The sequence below is a fragment of the Drosophila innubila genome (genome assembly GCF_004354385.1).
Source record: "Drosophila innubila isolate TH190305 chromosome 2R unlocalized genomic scaffold, UK_Dinn_1.0 1_C_2R, whole genome shotgun sequence".
NCBI lineage: Eukaryota > Metazoa > Arthropoda > Insecta > Diptera > Drosophilidae > Drosophila > Drosophila innubila.
In genome coordinates, this window is record NW_022995374.1 from 13,490,932 (window position 1) to 13,508,881 (window position 17,950).

At 41.6% G+C, this 17,950-nt stretch overlaps 4 protein-coding genes across 5 annotated transcripts in view; 2 read left to right on the forward strand and 2 right to left on the reverse strand.

Moving 5' to 3' along the window:
- The first annotated feature begins 3,190 nt into the window (after positions 1 to 3,190).
- Positions 3,191 to 8,071, forward strand: LOC117782963 (putative mediator of RNA polymerase II transcription subunit 12). Its single transcript, XM_034620084.1, has 9 exons — positions 3,191 to 3,416; positions 3,549 to 4,480; positions 5,151 to 6,112; positions 6,166 to 6,322; positions 6,370 to 6,440; positions 6,585 to 6,634; positions 6,862 to 6,893; positions 6,969 to 7,345; positions 7,427 to 8,071. Exons 1-9 carry the CDS (start codon positions 3,191 to 3,193, stop codon positions 7,935 to 7,937), a joined length of 3,318 nt encoding a protein of 1,105 aa, XP_034475975.1. The 3' UTR covers positions 7,938 to 8,071.
- A 163-nt stretch (positions 8,072 to 8,234) lies between these two features.
- On the reverse strand, positions 8,235 to 15,346 carry LOC117783185 (uncharacterized protein CG5098). 2 transcript variants are annotated; one of them, XM_034620452.1, is made up of 6 exons: positions 14,230 to 15,346; positions 14,002 to 14,157; positions 13,545 to 13,744; positions 12,767 to 13,224; positions 10,134 to 12,709; positions 8,235 to 9,722 (listed from the first exon to the last, which is right to left on the reverse strand). In XM_034620452.1, the coding sequence occupies exons 1-6, from the start codon at positions 14,299 to 14,301 to the stop codon at positions 9,210 to 9,212; spliced, it is 3,975 nt and encodes a 1,324-aa protein (XP_034476343.1). In that variant the 5' UTR covers positions 14,302 to 15,346; the 3' UTR covers positions 8,235 to 9,209. The 2 variants fall into 2 exon arrangements, with proteins under 2 accessions (XP_034476343.1, XP_034476344.1); XM_034620453.1 differs by lacking the exon at positions 14,002 to 14,157 and having other exon boundaries at positions 15,025 to 15,346.
- Positions 15,347 to 15,807: 461 nt separating this feature from the next.
- On the forward strand, positions 15,808 to 17,003 carry LOC117783187 (thymidylate kinase). Its single transcript, XM_034620455.1, has 3 exons — positions 15,808 to 15,990; positions 16,048 to 16,414; positions 16,486 to 17,003. Exons 1-3 carry the CDS (start codon positions 15,909 to 15,911, stop codon positions 16,670 to 16,672), a joined length of 636 nt encoding a protein of 211 aa, XP_034476346.1. The 5' UTR covers positions 15,808 to 15,908; the 3' UTR covers positions 16,673 to 17,003.
- The window catches only part of LOC117783186 (rho GTPase-activating protein gacU), a 32,238-nt gene continuing 31,142 nt past the window's right edge, over positions 16,855 to 17,950 (reverse strand). Inside the window, exons 4-5 of the mRNA XM_034620454.1 lie at positions 17,736 to 17,948; positions 16,855 to 17,372 (exon numbers count right to left, since the gene is read on the reverse strand). Of these exons, the coding sequence (XP_034476345.1) occupies positions 17,037 to 17,372; positions 17,736 to 17,948 (549 nt within the window). The 3' untranslated portion in view covers positions 16,855 to 17,036. The remainder of the gene's footprint in view (positions 17,373 to 17,735; positions 17,949 to 17,950) is intronic.

Sequence of the window (17,950 nt, forward strand, 5' to 3'; positions counted from 1 at the left end):
CACAGACACAATGCGATCAGCATAATTTGAAGTGCGCCACATTCTCAGCTTGAATTACGCACTTAATTAACGTCAGATGGCCATAATGACAGCCACTTGGCGTGGAACAGGCAGATTTCAAGCTGAAATGCCGGCACTGGATGTGTGAGAATATCCGCAAAATATCAAAAGAGTTATTTTAGTTTACTTTTTGATTGATGTCATACACGAAATTTGAAGTACTAGTATTTTGGGTAAAGATCCTTTTGCTCATCCTGCTTGTCCATAAAAATATTTGTGAGATGAGTTTGAAGTGGGTTTTTATTAAGATTTGCTCAAGCGAAACCAGTTCCCACAGTAATTGACTGCGGGCAAATGATATCATTGAAGATTTATGGTTTTGGAGTACCTTAAAACGTGCTGCTAATTTATTGGCATAAAATTCAAAACAACAAAATATTTAAACGATAAAATGTCTAGCAATTTTTGAAAAAAAATAAAAAACTCAGTTTGTATTAAAATATTAATTACAAATTACACAATACAAAATCAATGCGATTACAAAATTGAGAAACATTTTAATTTGTTAGAAGCTTAGAAATCATTCAAAACGATTTAATGAGTTTATCCATTCACTTTTCAGCCAAAAATGTTATCTACTATGTATCTTTAAGATAGTTTTGTATCATCTTCAACAGCTCTGTCGAAGATTTTTGATGGATCATTGTAGACAATGCGAAGTAAAAGAGTCAAAACAAAGTTTAATATGATCGACATGATGCGGCTAAATTCGAAGGGGTAATGCTTCCTCATTGTCCGGCAGAAGTACAAGTATTACCATTGTTTAACTCATATCTGCTCTTGATATTGACCCTGAATGCGAAGATGTTGAATGTCGAATGTAAATCGTTTTGTTACAATTTGCTTCAAGTTCACTTTGAATAATAATTTATTTGAAATGGAAATGCATTTGCATAATGTAATTGTAAATGTAATTGGTTTTGCCTACAGTACTTCAAATAAGTATATGCCTATGGCATTCACCAGCTGCTTGGCAAGTCATTAAAATACAATTAGATGCTGCTGCTTAGATAGTCATTATAGAACTGGTATGCTTACAGTTTATTGACATATACTTGGGTTATTGACTTGGCCAGACCATCATACTATTCACACTATTATTATTTTTATATCCATTTTCATTTCCATTTGATTTGTAATAAACAAAGTAATTTGGTCGCTTAGAGGCGCGCCCTGAAAGCATTTTAATTGTCAACAAATTAGTTTTGCATAGCATTATATGTATTATTATTGAATCATTTTTACATCATCGTCACAACTTATATAATCGATTAAGTTATCAAATGTTTGCCGCAGACAGTTAAAATTGGAAAATAATTAAATGCTGATTTTTTTTCTCAAGTTCCGCTTTGTTATTGGACAAACAAAGACAAATAATGTTGGCAAATTGTTGGCAACTTCTGTTTGTATATTATTATTATTAATAATATTATTTTTAATTTTTTTATACAATACACTTTTGTTGTCTGTCTGTTCAATTTCATTTCGCGCACTTCATTTGACATGATATTCACAATGGGCCACTATGCGGTACCTTGTGGTGTGATTCTCAAGTGTTTTGGGCTACCTTAACATATACAATGCTCAATTCGTTTTCATTCAATTGCAAGCCAATTTTGCTGGCAACCCAATCTTGAAATCTGCACAAAAAATGTCAAGTATTGTGGCTGGCAAGTTTGTTTCCTAAGTTATGTGATTTTGTTAGACAAGCTGGCAAGTTCGTTTCCTAAGTCTTTCGTTTATATCAGTCTAGACAGCATGCGTTGATAATGAGCTGTCACTAAGTTGACCTTAGACATGTGTTGCTCTGACTAGCACCACCAACAGCACCAATTCAAAGTGGTTTCATTCAAATAAAATATTTGACCAGAAGCATCATAGTTATTAATTAGTCGCATCCTAATTTTATTTTGATTCAACAATTAATCAATTTCGACTGTTGATTAATGAGTGACACTAGCTAAAATTGGATATCAAGTATTATATTAAGCTTTAGACAATTTAGGCTTCTTTTCTATTTTTATACATTCTACAATATAGTTAAAGTGATATGGAGTGACAATAGCTTTTATTTTTAAGTGTCAAGGTGGAAAGTGTGGAAAAACTGAACAGTGATAGAAAAAATTCAATTTTTCATTTTTTCAGAACCAAAATAGAGGCCACCTAATGATAAAATTGACATTCCACAAGGAAATCGGTTAAAAGAACAAAAAGTTATGCCAGTTTAAAGTTTTCGAAAAAGCGTCTAGAGAATAAATGGACAGTGTAATTAAATTGAAATTATTATTCTTATTAGTATAGGTTGAATAAATATGCTACATTCAGTTGAGTTGATTAGTTTGTTTTAAATTATTTTTAAGAGATTAAGACTTGGTCTTATAGCATTTATTAAAATAATTTTAAAACTTTTTAAACAAAAATATAAAGCTAACTAGCTTTACGACCTGCTACTTCTTTAGTCTCAACTGTTATTTGCTGTTGGAATTTTTGGCCTATAAAAATACTTGTGAATGCCTCTGAAATATGTAGATCAAACGGAAATTGATGCAGTTATTTGAAGGTTATTTGATACAAAAATGGAAATAGTTTCCTTTTATTGTGGTTCCAGTTTTCAGACATGATAAGATACCTGATACCTCAGGCAATGCACGTATAAGGTCTATGCTTAAACTTGGCTAACTGACGAATCGAATGTGACGGTGATGATGATGATGTCCCACGCATTTGTCGTTGACAGTGCGAGTCAAAAGTCTATGCACCAGTCTCATTTGTGACTATTTTTTTTGGCATTTGTTTTGATTTAATAAATCAGCATGGAATACTCTCAATGTTTGGTTACGTGTGTGAACTGAGAAATGGGCACGCCTCAATGTGATTTCGTTTCGTGGTGGTGGTTGTTGTCGTGCTTGTCGTGTTTGTGTTTATGCTAATTAAGCAGCTCGATCTGCTCTTACGTCTTGTGCTGTTGAAGCAAAAGGCGTTTTATATTCAAATGTTTTCAACAGCATGTTCATTTTAATCAATGAATGTTTATTGATTCATAATTTATCAATCAGCCTAATGCATAATGTAATCATTATTTTGTAATCGACTGCAATTAACATATTATTTGGTGTCTTTTGCTTTCAGCATGCCCCGGCTACGGTTACGATTGCCACTGAGCCTTTTGGTAGTGCTCTTCCTCGGAGCGGGAGGAGTCAGAGCGCAGGGAAACTTTGAAGATGCGGATAAGGCAAATGATTATACGGATCAGCAGTATGATTTAAGGCATACCATTCCAGGAGAACCAGGCATCGATTATCCCATACTGAGCGAGGTGCCCAAGACGAGCTTTGTGTGCAAAGGCCGACATGAAGGTAGGATCAAAATCATAGTTCCAACTAAGAAAAGAATATTTACAAAAATGTCATCATTTTTAATATTATATTTAAAAGCTATCTTTTATTTTATTTTTTGAACCAAATTAACTATTTTCTCTTAATTTGCAGGTTACTATGCGGATGTGGAGAGTCGTTGTCAGGCGTTTCGTATTTGTGCCCACACCGCTCGCTCCGCTCAAGGCTTTGGCTTCCTTTGTCCCAATGGCACCGTTTTTAGCCAGCAGAAGTTTGTCTGTGATTGGTATCGCAATGTCGATTGCGATGTCTCGGAGCGTTACTATGAAATGAATCGGGAACACAGCGTGGGCAGTACACAGCAAATGATGGAACGTGTGCGTCAAATGATGGAGTATCCCACCATGACCATAACAAAGGCATTACAGCAACAACAGCACCAACAACTGAGTCCAAAACACACACATCAAACGCTGAGCAAGGATCTGAGCAGTGTCAGTGGTGTCCTGACCCAACCATCTGCAGTTAGTACCGGCAACAAGGTGCTGCGTGGTGAGGATATCAAAAGTGAACCTCTGCCAGCACCACCCGCTGCCGAAGGCGAGAACGCTGATGACATCTATGTGAATTCTCTAGGGGAACTATCCTCCGATCCAGGCATTCAATTCGATCACACTAATGCCCACATCATTGCCGAATATCCACGTGAGTATCATTATCAGAAACAAAAGACTTTTGCCGAGCGCGTCAATGCGGGATTGGAGGAGCTGGAAGAGTCCCCCAATGCCTCCCAGGAGCAAATGGCACCCGAGTATATCAAGCAAATACGCAACACAAAGGATGAGGCAACACAATTGGATTTGGTGTCAAATATCAACAATTTACTGGAGGAAGTCTCCACGGATTTGGATCCCAGCGTTTCGGGTTATCAATCGATGAGACCACAGAAGGTGAAGCAACCATTTAGATTCCTGAGTCGTGGCTTTGCCATGCAACCAGACAATGGCGATAAGGATGCCGGCAAGTCATCCTCCGCCTATGTGTACAACAGACCAAAACAGACGCCGGGAACAGTAAGATTTACGGTAAGAATTAAATAAAATGAACTAGAATGCTTCTACACAGCGAACGAAAAATGTTGTACTAAAATTAAGTATTTTCAATTCTTAAAATCCATACTTGATATAAGTAACAATTTGGAAAACGAAAAAAAAGCTAAATTTGTTTCCAACCAAGTATAATGTTCTTTATATAAGAGCAAACAACTTTTAACATTTAGTAAAAAAGCTCGAGCAATCCTTTAATTTTAATTTAAAAAAAAATAAAGGATATCTTTGATTTTCAAATAAGCTATAAAATTAAATAAATATTTCGCAATATACTTTTTTATTGAGATCAAGAATTAGAAATTATTTTTTTATTTTTTTTTTAAATATCAGCGAAAACTTATTATTTTAAAGTTTATATAAAAAAAATTAAAGTTATCCCTCTTAAATGAAATTGTAAACAAGCAGAAACATACATTTTCAAACTTGAGAAATTTTACTCGAATTTAACAATTTCAAGCTCAGTGTAAAATCAAGTCCTAAGTACGAAATACTTAATTATTTCGCTCGGTGTATCTATCTCTGCTCTCTCTCTTTCAACTCTTATTCTTTCTTTCTCTCTTTCACTTTTAACTGCTACTCTCTCTACTCTGTCTCTCGTCTATTCACATCCATCTTAAACCACACAAAACCACACTCACAACTAAAGCCCAATGAGATACCCATTGATGCTCACAAAGCCACTGAACACAAGCTCAAATTCAATAATGATAAAACCACCAGCACCACCACCACTACAACAACAACAACAACCACTGAAGCAGCCATTACAGCTGCTGTGGAAGCTTTATTAATTGCACCCACATTGCCTCCAGCTGAGGAAGTGGAGACAACAACCACAACAACCACAACCAGCACACCACGCACCACAATTGAGCCACCTGCTGATGTCATAAACTACAAAAGCGAGGAGCCTGTGATAGAATCCATTGGCCAAGCTGCTGCATTGAGTGCCAGCCACACGTTCTTTGAGCAACTGCAGCAGGAGGCTGCACCACTTGACCCACAAGTGGCTGACAAGACGGATGTGCATGAGCAGGCGGAGAAGTTGCTGTTGGCGGGCGTTAAGCTGACCTCACACGACGAGGAGACGGCACTGCGCACAAATCGTTTAACGGCAGGCAGACCAACCACCAGAAGCACCACCAGAAGCACCACCATGCGCACCACATCACCAATGAGCACCTCAACCGAGACCGTTACAGAGATTAGCAGCACGCAGGAACGCATTCGCAGCTATCGACGCTTTGCACAGAAACGTAACGCTGGCAGCAACACTTTGAAACGCACCACCAGCAGAAGCAGCAGCACAGCACCAACCACAACTACAGCACGCCCCACCACGCCCACACGCAGCTATTTGGAGCGCTTGGCGGCAAGTCGGTTGCGTCTGTCGCGTTTGACGCTGGCCACAAAACCCACAACAAGCAAAACAACAGCAGCAGCGACATCAACAGCAACAACTGCTACGACAACAACAACCACAACCAGCACACAACGCACCACCGCATCGCCATTGTCGCCAGTTCGCGCTGCCGGAGATTTGGGACCCAATAAAAAGCTCTCGGTGCGTCACGCAAAGGAGACAACCCAAGCAACAGCTGGGCAGCCGTGCAAGGCAGCGTGCAATCGGCGGCAATCGCGCTACGCACACACACCACCAGCACACATACACAAACACATCAACAACAACCACAACCACTTCAAACACTCCAAACCACTTCCAGCCTTTCTCCTGCCTCTGCCTTCCTGCCCTTTGATAAGTTAACACGCGCAATTGTTGATGAATCCATTTTACAGAACTTTAAAAGCAGTCACGCCGCAAGAGGCAGCTCCTCCAGCAACAGCAACAGCAGCAGCAGCAGCAGCAGCAACATCAACAGCAGCAGCAACAACAGCGGCAGCAACAGCAGGAACAACAGCGTCAGCAACAGCAGCAGCTACAGCAGCGTCAACAACAGCAACAACAACGGCAGCAACAGCAGCAACAACGGCAGCAACAGCTACAGCAGCGTCAACAACAGCAGCAGCGGCAGCAGCAACGTGTGGCAAAGCCAGCAGCAACAAATGTTGCCAGCAGCAGCAACAGCAACAACTACAGCTATCCCAAGCCAACAGCAGCAGCAGCACCAGGCAAGCAACAGCAACAATATTATTACATATAAATATAATGCCCTTGCAGAGAGTATTATCATATCATTATTGACATAGAAAATATAAGTTACAAATTAAATAAAAGGCTGCAAGGGTATCAAATCTTCCACTATAATTTTTTTTATTATCGATTTAAATTTCAATAATAATAAAATACTTTTTATTATTATCTTAAATAATATTATTTTGATATTTATTTATTATAGCGCTTGCTAGTCTGACCATACCACAACGTCCAGTTGCGCTGCAACAGCAACAACAACAGCAGCAACAGCAACAACAACACCAACACCAACAACACCAACCACAACAGCAGCAACAACAGTTGCCTCCAGTAGTGTTGCCCACACAGCCTGCCATTGTTATTGCTCGTGCAGAGGGACAACGCATCGCTCCGAATTCCGCCGACAACATCATTACAACTCTGGTCAATCAGCCTCAATCAAAGGGCACGCAATCAAGCTCATATGTGCCGCTTAGCGATTTTTTGAACAACAAATTTGGCAGCAGCAACAATGAACAACAGCAGCAACATCCGCAGCAGCAATTGCAGCAACAGCAAAGTCAACAGCAACAACAACAGCAACAACAACAGCAACAACAGCTGCGTCAGTCTCAAAATCAACAGCAGCAACAGCTGAGCTACATAACGCAACAATATCAACAGCAGCAGCCACAGCAACAACAGCTGCGTCAGCAACAGCAATATCAAATGCAACAGCAGCAGCGTTTCCAAGCACAGCAGCAGCAACAACAACAGCTACCCATCAGCTATCAAATGCAATACCAGCAACCTCCTTTCCAGCAGCAGCAGCATCATCAACAGCAGCAACAGCAGCACTTCCCACAGCAACAGCAATCGCATCGTCCTTCCATACAATCCATACAACAACCTTATCTGACGCCCAATATTTTCGTGCCCTACCAACAACAGCAACAACTTCTGCCACTCTTTCCCCCTCTGGCAGCAGCAGCTGCTGGCAAAACATCGCATATTGCTGCCGGACGTGGCCAGCAGGTGGATCACTTGAATGTGCAATTGCCGACATTGCCCAACGGCTTGATACCTGCACCGACATTGCAGGTGGCCCAAAAGCGCAGCGACTTGAAGGCCAATCAATTGCAGTTGACCAGCAACAGCAACAAGGGAGCAGCAATGAATCAGGGGCAGGAAATTGCCTTCTATTCCGGACGCACATCCTACCAGGTGCCGCAAAGCAGTGTTGGCCGTCTGCCCAATGATGTGACACATCTGAGGCGTCTACGCCAGCGTCGCCATTGAAAAAGGAAGGAGAAGGAGCAGTCTGAAGAAGATCAGACCCGAGTGAAATTACTACTAGAAGTCTAAGCTATTATTTATATTCCTTAAGTTAATTTAATCCAATTGTAAAATATACCCCTAGTGCTCATTTCATACGCAAATTGTGTTTTCTTTTCCACCAAGCGGGCATCAATTATACTACAATCTGATATTTATCAGATTCATAAATAAAAAATGAATTGATACAATAATTTCCCATAGTCCATTCATTCATCATACTTATGTATAAATATTTATTGATAAATAAAACGACGCATATTTTGAAAACGATTCTTTGGTTTTTCATTGTGAGATTAAGATTTATTATTTAATGTTTATGTGTTTCGAATCTGACCTTATAATGATATTGAATACAAATACAATACAATGTTTTATCTTTTACAAGTAGCTAGCGTAATTATCATTATTTTTATTATAAATATATTAATATATTTCTTCATATTATTTATAATCATATATATATATATATTGTTTTACAATAATCCATTTTGAATAGTTTTCGAATGTTTGTTTTCAAATTTTATTTTTTGTTTTGCTTTTTATAATTGCTGTCAAACATTTTCTATTTACGGTTACATGCTTAAATTAATTAATGCTGTGCACAATGCATATATCATTATCATGATCTTTATCATTATTTTTATTTATGTAATTAAACGTTATGGCATGGAGTATTTGTTTATACATACAAAATTCAACTAAATTATCAATTGGCATATGCATGAAAAGAGTCAATACACAAAATATATAATAATTAATGCATTAAATAATGAAATCTGTGATGCAAGCAGCAATTGGATGCGACAGTAAACCAGGCAAATGTTTAATAATAAGTACAACTAAAAAGGTACATTAAGGTAGTTACTAATTATTGAATATCTAAATATATATTTATATATAATTGTAATAATAATTTAAATAATATTATTTATAAACAATTAAACTGTAAAACTGACGCCAACTTGCATCGCAACCTACACAAAATGTACAGCAATTTTTACATAAGATTAAATAGGGATCTGGATCCGGATCAGGATTGGGATATGACCTAATCTTTTGCAGTCGGCAATAAGTCTTGTTTAGTGCACCTGCATTTATCATAAATATTTACAGAGAAACTGTGAACACCTGGAAAGGAATTCTGGATGAGGACTCATCGCGCATTCCCCTTTGGGATTCAACGTGCGCTCAGCGCTTGACGACCAGACGACATTTCTGCACGCGCACGCGTACTCAGGGAAGCGAATTGACATTAAATGTTGGCGGTGGCACAACCACAACTGGTTCCATCTGTGACAACACTGGCAACTCTTCCGCTTCCGTTGCCTCCCTTTCCGGCGTGTGCAGCTCACAATACACCTTGCGATCCTCCTCGCAGAGACTCCAGCTGGTGGCACGGGCACAGGGAACATGAGCAGCTGCTTTGCAGGCACGGTGAAAGCAACAGATATTCGCTCCGGGTTGAGCACAATGCACACATTGATAGCGTGTGCTGTCCCAGACTGCGGCATCCAAACCATTGACATGGGCGCCAATCAATTGGATGTCATTGGCCCACACAGCGCAATCCTCGTGCAGCCAAATCTCATAGCCATGCTCGGAGGTCTTTGACATGCCGCGAAACGTCTCAATGAATTTCGACTCGTGGCTGCAATCGAGAGGATCCTGCGAGGAGCACTGAGATTCATTCTGATCATCGCTGAAGGAGTAGGCGCTCTCGTGGGTTTGCTTGCGTTTACGCTTGTGCTGGAAGAGATTAAAAGGATTAACAACTCTATGAAATATCTATTTAGAAATTAATTAATCTAAATATGATTGCAATAAAATATGGAAAACAAAATAACATATTTTTTATTTCGGCTTTTCCCGATTTTAGCTACCCTTTTTTCATTTATATGTATTTTTACTTTCAAATTTCAAGATTCCTCAAATTGTGACAAAGGGCAGTAGCCGAAACAAAACATATTTTGTTTAATTTATAATAAAATAATTTGGATTTGGAGTTTTTTTTCCTAATTTTTTCAATTTGTTTTCCCAATTACATTTATTCCAATATTTATTTTCTAATTACAACATTAATTGTATTGTGTTTTTTCTTTCCCTCCAATTTAGGTATTCTTATCATAATTTGTAAAAATGTTCTCCGCTCAATCTTACCATGGTGATCTTGGGCGCCTGCATAATGTTGGCCAGCGTGGCGGGAATCACGGGCAGATTTCGATCCTGCATCTTGACCATGTCGCAGCGCTTTCGCTTGCTTACAAATAGTCCATCGATATCCTGAGCAGCTGGCACCTGCAATGCAGCTCGATACTCTTCACAGTCAATGGAGACGAGGTAGGGACCAAAGAGATCACCCAGTCCAAGCTTGTGCGGACCACGCTTACAAAACACACAAATCCAGCTGGAATCTGTGGTATCCGCATCATAGCGATTGCTCAACGTGGAACTGTGCATCCCTCGCAAATTCTTGCGCTCGTGCGGCGCTTTCGTTTGCTTCTTCTTCGTCTGCTTCTCATTGACATCCTCCGCATTGTGGGTGTTCTTAATGCTGATACTTCCATCGGGTTTGATCAGTATAAAGGGTGACTTGAACCTGAGATCTGTTGCTGTGGAGCCACCACCATTGCTGCTCTCCCGATTCGGCGCCGGCGTGCTATCCTCATCCGTGCTGAAGGGTTTCCGAGCAGTTGCTCCCTTCTTGCCATTCTGTTTAGTTGCATTCTTCCCCGTCGCCTTTTTGCCCTTGGCTGCCGTTGTCTTCTTCTTTTTCTTGCTGTTGTTGTTGTTGGCTTTGGGCGTGGTCGTCTTGGCGGCAGCTGCCTCACTCAGCTGGCGTGCTGCAAGTGCCGCTGCAGCTGCTGCCGATGTGCTCGGCTTCTCATCATCGCTGTCCAGTTGCACGGTCTCGATTTCAGCTTCGACTTGTGGCAGTTGCTTCTTTTTTGCCGCCGTTTTTTTGGGCTTCACTTGCTCCTCGATGGTAAAACGCAGCAAGGAGGGATCCATGCCCATGGACAGTCGGCGCTGTGGCATGCAACGCGTGGGCGTCGGACGTGGCAACACTTTGGCAGGTGATGATGACGGCGTGTCTTCTTTGATCTCCTTGATTTCCGCTATTGCCGCTGGACTGTGTATAGGACTGGGCAGCGTTGACTTCATGGCCGCCTTGGTGGCCATGGGTCGCAGCTCGGGCGTGGGCGTCGGTGTGGGCGTGGCTAGAGCAGGCTTCTCCTCCACTGCCGCTTTGGTCTGTGCTAATTGCGCGCTTAAGTCATGCTCCGCTGCAGTTGCAGTTGCAGTTGCTCTGCTTTGTGGTTCATCCTCAATTCCAGCAAACATTTGCTCCAGCTTGTGCTCCACCTCGTTGAAGTGGCAGGGTTCAGTGGTTGCCGTTGCAGTGGCAATTGCAGTTGCTCCTGCTTGTGGTGGCGACTGCTTCTCAGCTGGCGATTGCACTTCATCCTCATCATCGTGCACACTCACCGCTGGCCGTGCATCGATGTCGCCCTGCTCCACAAGCGCTGGTGAGGCGGGCGTATCTGTAATGGCCTTGTTATTATTGTCCAGCTGCGGTTCCTGATCTTGCAGCCGCTCCTGCTCCTTACGCTGTGTCGCCTCCCGACTCGCCTGACTGCTGTGGCTGCTGTGTGTGCCGGCGCTGGAACTGCTCGAGCTGCTGCTGCTGCTATTGCTCTGCGGACTTGGCGGTGGCAATTTGCTCTCAATGGTTGTCTCCTTTGTGGGAACAGCAACAAGCGGAGTCTCTTGAGAGGGCTCCTCATCCTGCTGGCGTCGTTGCAGCTGCTGTTGCTCTGTGAGGTTGCGTTGCAGCAACGCCTGTCGCTGCTTCTTCGTCTTGGGATTGTCCGTATCGTTGTACAGCGAGGAGCTATTGCTATTCTCAGTTGCAGCAGCGACTGGAGGCGTTGCAGCACGTCCATTCTCGAGCGGCAGTTCATGTGGCTTCTGTTCCTTTAGACCAAATGGCTGGAACTCAACTCCGTTCTTGGGAGATTGCTTGGGACTGCAACTGTTGTGATTGCTGTTGCTGTGCGGACTTGGCGTGCGTTGCCTCTTCAAATTGGAATTCAAATTCTCACTGGGCGTTAGACGCATCACTTGACTGGATTTGCGTTTACGTCGCTTGCGACTATTGCTGCTGTTGCTATTGGACTCCAGTGACTCCTCGTTGGATGTGGTCATGTACGGGGACTCAGGTGCCTCAACCATTTGCTGCTTATCATCCGCATTGTTGCTACGATATGTTGCCGTTGTGGATAGATCTGTAATGATGGTTTGTGCTTCATCCTGCGAATCATCCTCTGCTTGCTTGTGCTTGGACATGTCGAGATTCGTCAGTTGCGTGTTGCGGGAATGCAGTTGTGGTGAAGTCAACGGTTGCAGCGGCTGCTGTTGTTGTTGCTGCTGTTGAAACTGTGGTGGTGGTGGTGGTGCTGCTGGTGGTGCTAAATGCTGATTATGATAGTGTAAATGTTGTTGCTCCGATTGCATGTGTTGTTGTTGCTGCTGCTGCTGTTGTTGTGATTGCTGTGGTGCATAGCCAGCAACACTCGCATGCAACTGATGATGCAGATGCAACTGATTGTAATCCAACGGCGACTGCGGCGTTGGCGGCGTCTGTGGCCCATTGTATTTCATGCTCGCAGGCGGCGGCGTCATGTTGTAAGCTTGCTGATGCTGATGTTGCTGATAGTTGCGCAGTGGCGAGGCTATAAGAGAACAATCAATTGATAAGCTTCAGTCAAATGTATCCCGCTTCAACTTACGCTTTTTTGCCGCATGTTGTTGCTGTTGCATGTTGTGCGTTGCCAGTTTGCCTGTGGCGCCACTCCCATAGCTGCAATCCTTGCCACTCAGCTCTGAGCTCTTCTGCATGCTCTTCAGCTGCGTCAGCTTAAAGTTCTCATCCCGATTCTGCATATAATGTGGCGGTGGCACATTGTTGTTGCTGTTGTTGCCACTGCTGCTGCTGTTGTTGTTGCTGTTGCCACCGCTGCTGCTACTGTTACTGTTGTTGTTGTGACTACTGTTGTTGTTATTGTTGGGCGGGGTACTTGGTGGCGGTGGCAACAACGACTCGCAATCCGCTGCAACAGCGCCATTGGCATTCAAATATTTGCTTGCCACACTTACTGCCGAAGGCGACGAGGAATGTCCTACGCCCAGATGTCCTTGCTGTGCACTGTGCTGCGATCCTGCGGGCGAACTTGTTGTCAGATTGTGACTGTGTGTGTGTAAACAGAAGATATTATTAGTTTATAATATACTTAAGAAAACTATATAACTCTATTGAAATGAAAATCTTTTTTTTTACAATCATTACTAAGTTTATGCCAAGCAATCCATGAAGTTTCTACATTTTACACTTTAATTGAGAACTTCTTAACATAAGATAAATTAGGGAATAATAACTAATTTAATGCCATGCATTTTTAATATGAGTCGACTTCACAATAAGAATATCAAAAAGTTGACAAAATCATGATTTGCATCTGGGCATAAACATTGTAAAAAATGTAACAAGAAGAGTAGAATGCTGCTTACATCGTTGGGTAGTTGGGAGGTGCAAGCAGATGAGATTGTTGTTGTTGTTGTTGCTGCTGTTGTTGCTGTTGTTGTTGGCCAGATTTAAGCGTCGGCGCAGCGCTGCGACTCGACTGCAGCGACAAGTCCATGGAGTCAAAAGGCAATGTTCCCGTATATGGCGGCGCCAGCAAAGGATTCATTTGATGATGATGATCCAGCTGCAAGGAAAAAAAATTAATTACAAGAATACCAACAAAAAAATAGCAGAAATATACAAAGCAATAGGAGAGAGGGAAAACTGGAGAAGCAACAACAAATGCAATACAACTATGGATATATATGTATGTATCTATATATGTATAAAGGGAATTCAACTACGGCGGAGCATTGGAACGGTTGATTGGAGAGAGATTTTGGTTTGGTGCATGCGACAAAACGAAACGAAACGAAAGGAAAGGAAACTACGCTTAATTACGTTTTTATGATTGGCCGACATAAAATTGTAAATGGCATCTGGAGGCGGATGCGGCGGCGGCTGGGCGGATGCATGCCAGGCCAACGGGGATCGGACCATGGGCCGTTCATTGGACATGTGCGCCAATTGCGGCTGTCGCGGTATATACGATGGTATCTGCGGAGATTAGGTCAGCATTTCCATTTCCATATTCATTTTGGTCTTGAGTCCGGCAATCTAAATACTCACTTGCAGGGGATTCCATGAGGGATTCTGTGCCGCCTGACTTAAATGTCCGTGCGGATGATTGTTGTTGGACATGATTTACTAGGCTAGAGTTGAACTAACTGAGCTGCGGCTACATATGAATCATCTAGTAACCAGAAAATGTGACACACAGACGACCAAGTCGAAGTCAAAGACGCCGGAGCAGGAGCAGGAGTAGAATTTAAAAGGAGAATAAGGCGTGTTTACCGGCAGAACAATTGTGTCAACAAGGATCAGACTTCAACACTTGATATCGCAATCAGAGGGGGAATTAACCAGCACTGTCTATATAGTTGGGCCATACGGCATCGACTGTTATGTCCTGTCGCCCATTTGTTTACAGCGCTAACAGCGAAAGTGTGCGATTATCACACTTCACGAAAAGTTATCTAATTACAACTGCTGACATTTAATTTCGAGTATAAACAAATTTCGCACGCACTTTTTTCACACCATCCATACAACCACATCCACCCACTTGCAAAAGTTTTCACCGAGCGGTCCTTGCGCGATAACGCAGACAGTCGATAATTTATCGACAGTCGACAGCGTTGTTTTGCATGCCTGTCCCTGGTATTTGATGCTGCTGCCTTCGTCGGCTGGGCGCTACGCGACAAGCACGCGGTCTTTATATCAATGAATTTTTGTTTGCCTTATGGCATTTGCATTTCCATTTGTCGTATTTTTATTTTGGTTTGATGATTAAATGCGGTTAGAACAATGTGAGTTTTAGTAGGGAAGTTTTTGCTTGATAATTAGCACCGTTTTGCAAAATACCTCAATCTTTCCTTCTCTCTCTCTCACTCAAGTGCAGCGCATTGCAGCTTCGTTGTGACTGTTTTTGCGAATTTCTTGTTTTGGGCCGAAAAGGCAGGCCAAAACCAAGCCTTGCCAAACTGCACAAACACACGCACTTCGTTGCTAGCACATTGTAATGCTGCTTTAATTTTCTTTCGTCACTTATTTACAATTGCCGCTTTAAAAATCACTTGTTTTCTTTCGTAGCTTTTATTTGTTTAAAACAAAATCTAATTTACGTGTGCTTCAGCTTCTGTGTTATGAGTATGTCTGTATGAGTGTGTGTGTGTATGTGAGTTTGCTAGTTGCAGTGTTGCCAGCTTTTCAGATGAATAAATAGCTGCTTCTAGCTGGAAAGCATTCGAAAAATAGATGAAATTGCGATGCAAAATAGCCATAAAAAATAGCCCAGCTAGTTCTGGTTATTTTCAAATTTTGATTACTAGACAAATTAGAAAATTTCTTTTAGCCAGAAATTTGGCTAATTGTTAATTACTTTAATTTAAATTATTGTTTAATTTGTTATTACCATGCCAGTGATAACGGTAGAAACTGTTGCATCACCTTTTGTCTGTTTTTGGAAACATAAATCCGCCACCTACGGTTTTGTTTTAAAAGTTGATTCCGGCTCCGGATCTAAAAGTACAAATTCGCAGTTTGACTCATTTTACAATCTGATCAAAATATGAACCAAGCCAACTCATTCACCGGCAAAGCAATTAGCTTTTTGTCACGCATCTCCAAAATCGATAAATTTAGGATACGATAAAGCGATAAATTGACAATTGCTTGCAGCACATTTCCCGCGAAAAGCTAAATAAATTTGTTAAACGCAAGAAATAAAGAAAGACCTAAATAAAATCATGAACCCTTTGAGACGTGGTGCATTTATTGTGTTTGAAGGTGTCGACCGCACGGGCAAAACAACGCAGACACGGCTACTGTGTTAGTATGCAAGACAGCGAATCAATAATTGATAAATAACTTTCAATGTTTACATAGTTGAGTGGTTGATAAAGAATGGAATTAAAGCTAAACTGATACATTTTCCGGAAAGGTCGTCAGCCATTGGTCAGGTGATCAATTCGTACTTATCCAATGCCCAAGACCTGCCCGATGAAGTCATCCACCTGATGTTCTCAGCAAACCGATGGGAGCACATGAAGAGCATCCAGAATGAACTCTTGGCCGGCACAACATTGATATGCGATCGTTATGCCTACTCTGGTGCAGCATACACGGTGGCCAAGGGACTCGACTTCAACTGGTGCTGTGCACCTGACCGTGGACTCATTAAACCCGATGCCGTTTTCTATCTGAAGGCCCAGCCCGAAGAACTAATCTCACGTGGCAGCTATGGCATGGAACGGTTTGTAGATGGAATATACATATAACAAATATCCACCTTTATCTTATCGTATCTTATCTTTACTGATGCAGTTATGAGAAATTGGATTTTCAGCGTAAAGTCGCCAAGGTATTTGATAAATTCTGCACCCAAGAGTCGAGTTACTGGCATGAATTTGATGCCAGCCAAAATGAAGAGCAGCTTCAAAAACAAATTGCTGAAAAGGCGGAAGAGGTGTTGAAGCTAATCCCGGAGCAATCCCTAGAGAAGCTGACTTGATTTACGACTTTGGCGATTATGCAGGCGATAATTCCTTAATTTACGATCTATAATAGATTACGGGGATTAAATATTCCCATTGCTAAATATTAGTTTAAATGTAAATGTAAATGTAAATACAAAACTGCACACAACACGTGCACGTTGCATCTGTGTAAATCCCATTGATTAATGACCAGTTGTTGGTTGCTTCATTGTATTTTACATATATCTTAATCATACAATTTCGTGTTAACGGCTAAAAACCACAGCAATTAAATAATTTACGCCTTCAATTTAGTTGCTAACTTAGTTGATCTAATCCAATGGTGCTTGGCACTTTGGTCCCAAAGTTGTAAAGCGCACTTCCATTTTATTCAGTTAATTAATAGTTGTCATAGTCCAAATCCGCACGTCGACTGCGTGTTCCAGCGGCAACTCCACCCGACTTGGGAGCATGGGAACGCAGTGTCAACTGGCGATAGCCCACACCTGGTGTGTAATCAATGATTGGTCCGGGACGAGCACGCTGATTGGTGAAACGCTTCTGTGCCTGGTGATAAGAGGCAATGTCGCCATAGCTATGCTTGGGCCACATGCACTCACAACCCGATGGCACCGTACGCGTCTCCGACTCCCAGCAGCCACTGCCTTCATTCAGGCGTATCAAATGTATGGTGCGATTCAGTTGGATGCAGGCAAAGCCTGTGGCGGAGCAGATCTAAGGTAAATAAGGAAAGTTTTTGTGATATTGTATTCTACAAGAAATAAAGGTTATCCTAGATTTGATACACTTATATGAAATACCCTGTATTTAATTTGTGACTGATTGTTTCTATCACAGCTATACGATATAGTGTGACGATTTAAATAAAATTTGCTCAGGATGTTAAATATAGGATGTATATACAATCTGTGAGTTTTGATGAGATAGCTCAAAAGACAAGAAAGTTTTTCATACTAAAGGTTGATTTTTGACAGATCGTTACTGTATGATATTCGTCCTAATCAAGAATATATGAATTTGATAATGTGACAAATTTAAGAAACCATCTGCAAGTTAACAAATATTAAGTATACGCACCTCACGCTTCTCACCAGATCTTTCATTGAGGAGAGCACGCAGCAGCGGCAACTCATTGCTGCGATAATTGTAGTTGTCATAGTTTTGCAGCCTGGGTGGCAATGGAGCATAGTTGTTGGCACAGGTAACCTCCACATAATGATTGGGCCGATACTCGCCATTGTCCAGCTTAACGGTCACTCTTTTGGTGGGACACAGCGACTGATAAGTGACCT

Excerpts from the sequence above, each read along its gene's own strand:
- LOC117782963 (XM_034620084.1), top strand. The coding sequence starts at position 3,191 with ATGCCCCGGCTACGGTTACGATTGCCACTGAGCCTTTTGGTAGTGCTC. Across the intron at positions 6,113-6,165 it reads CAAGCAACAGCTGGGCAGCC|CACACATACACAAACACATC; the intron begins GTGCAAGGCAGC and ends ACACACCACCAG. Across the intron at positions 6,323-6,369 it reads ACTTTAAAAGCAGTCACGCC|CAGCAACATCAACAGCAGCA; the intron begins GCAAGAGGCAGC and ends CAGCAGCAGCAG.
- LOC117783185 (XM_034620452.1), bottom strand. The coding sequence starts at position 14,301 with ATGTCCAACAACAATCATCCGCACGGACATTTAAGTCAGGCGGCACAG. Across the intron at positions 12,710-12,766 it reads ACAACATGCGGCAAAAAAGC|CCTCGCCACTGCGCAACTAT; the intron begins GTAAGTTGAAGC and ends GTTCTCTTATAG. Across the intron at positions 9,723-10,133 it reads AGGCGCCCAAGATCACCATG|CACAAGCGTAAACGCAAGCA; the intron begins GTAAGATTGAGC and ends AATCTCTTCCAG.
- LOC117783187 (XM_034620455.1), top strand. The coding sequence starts at position 15,909 with ATGAACCCTTTGAGACGTGGTGCATTTATTGTGTTTGAAGGTGTCGAC. Across the intron at positions 15,991-16,047 it reads AACGCAGACACGGCTACTGT|TTGAGTGGTTGATAAAGAAT; the intron begins GTTAGTATGCAA and ends ATGTTTACATAG. Across the intron at positions 16,415-16,485 it reads GGCAGCTATGGCATGGAACG|TTATGAGAAATTGGATTTTC; the intron begins GTTTGTAGATGG and ends TTACTGATGCAG.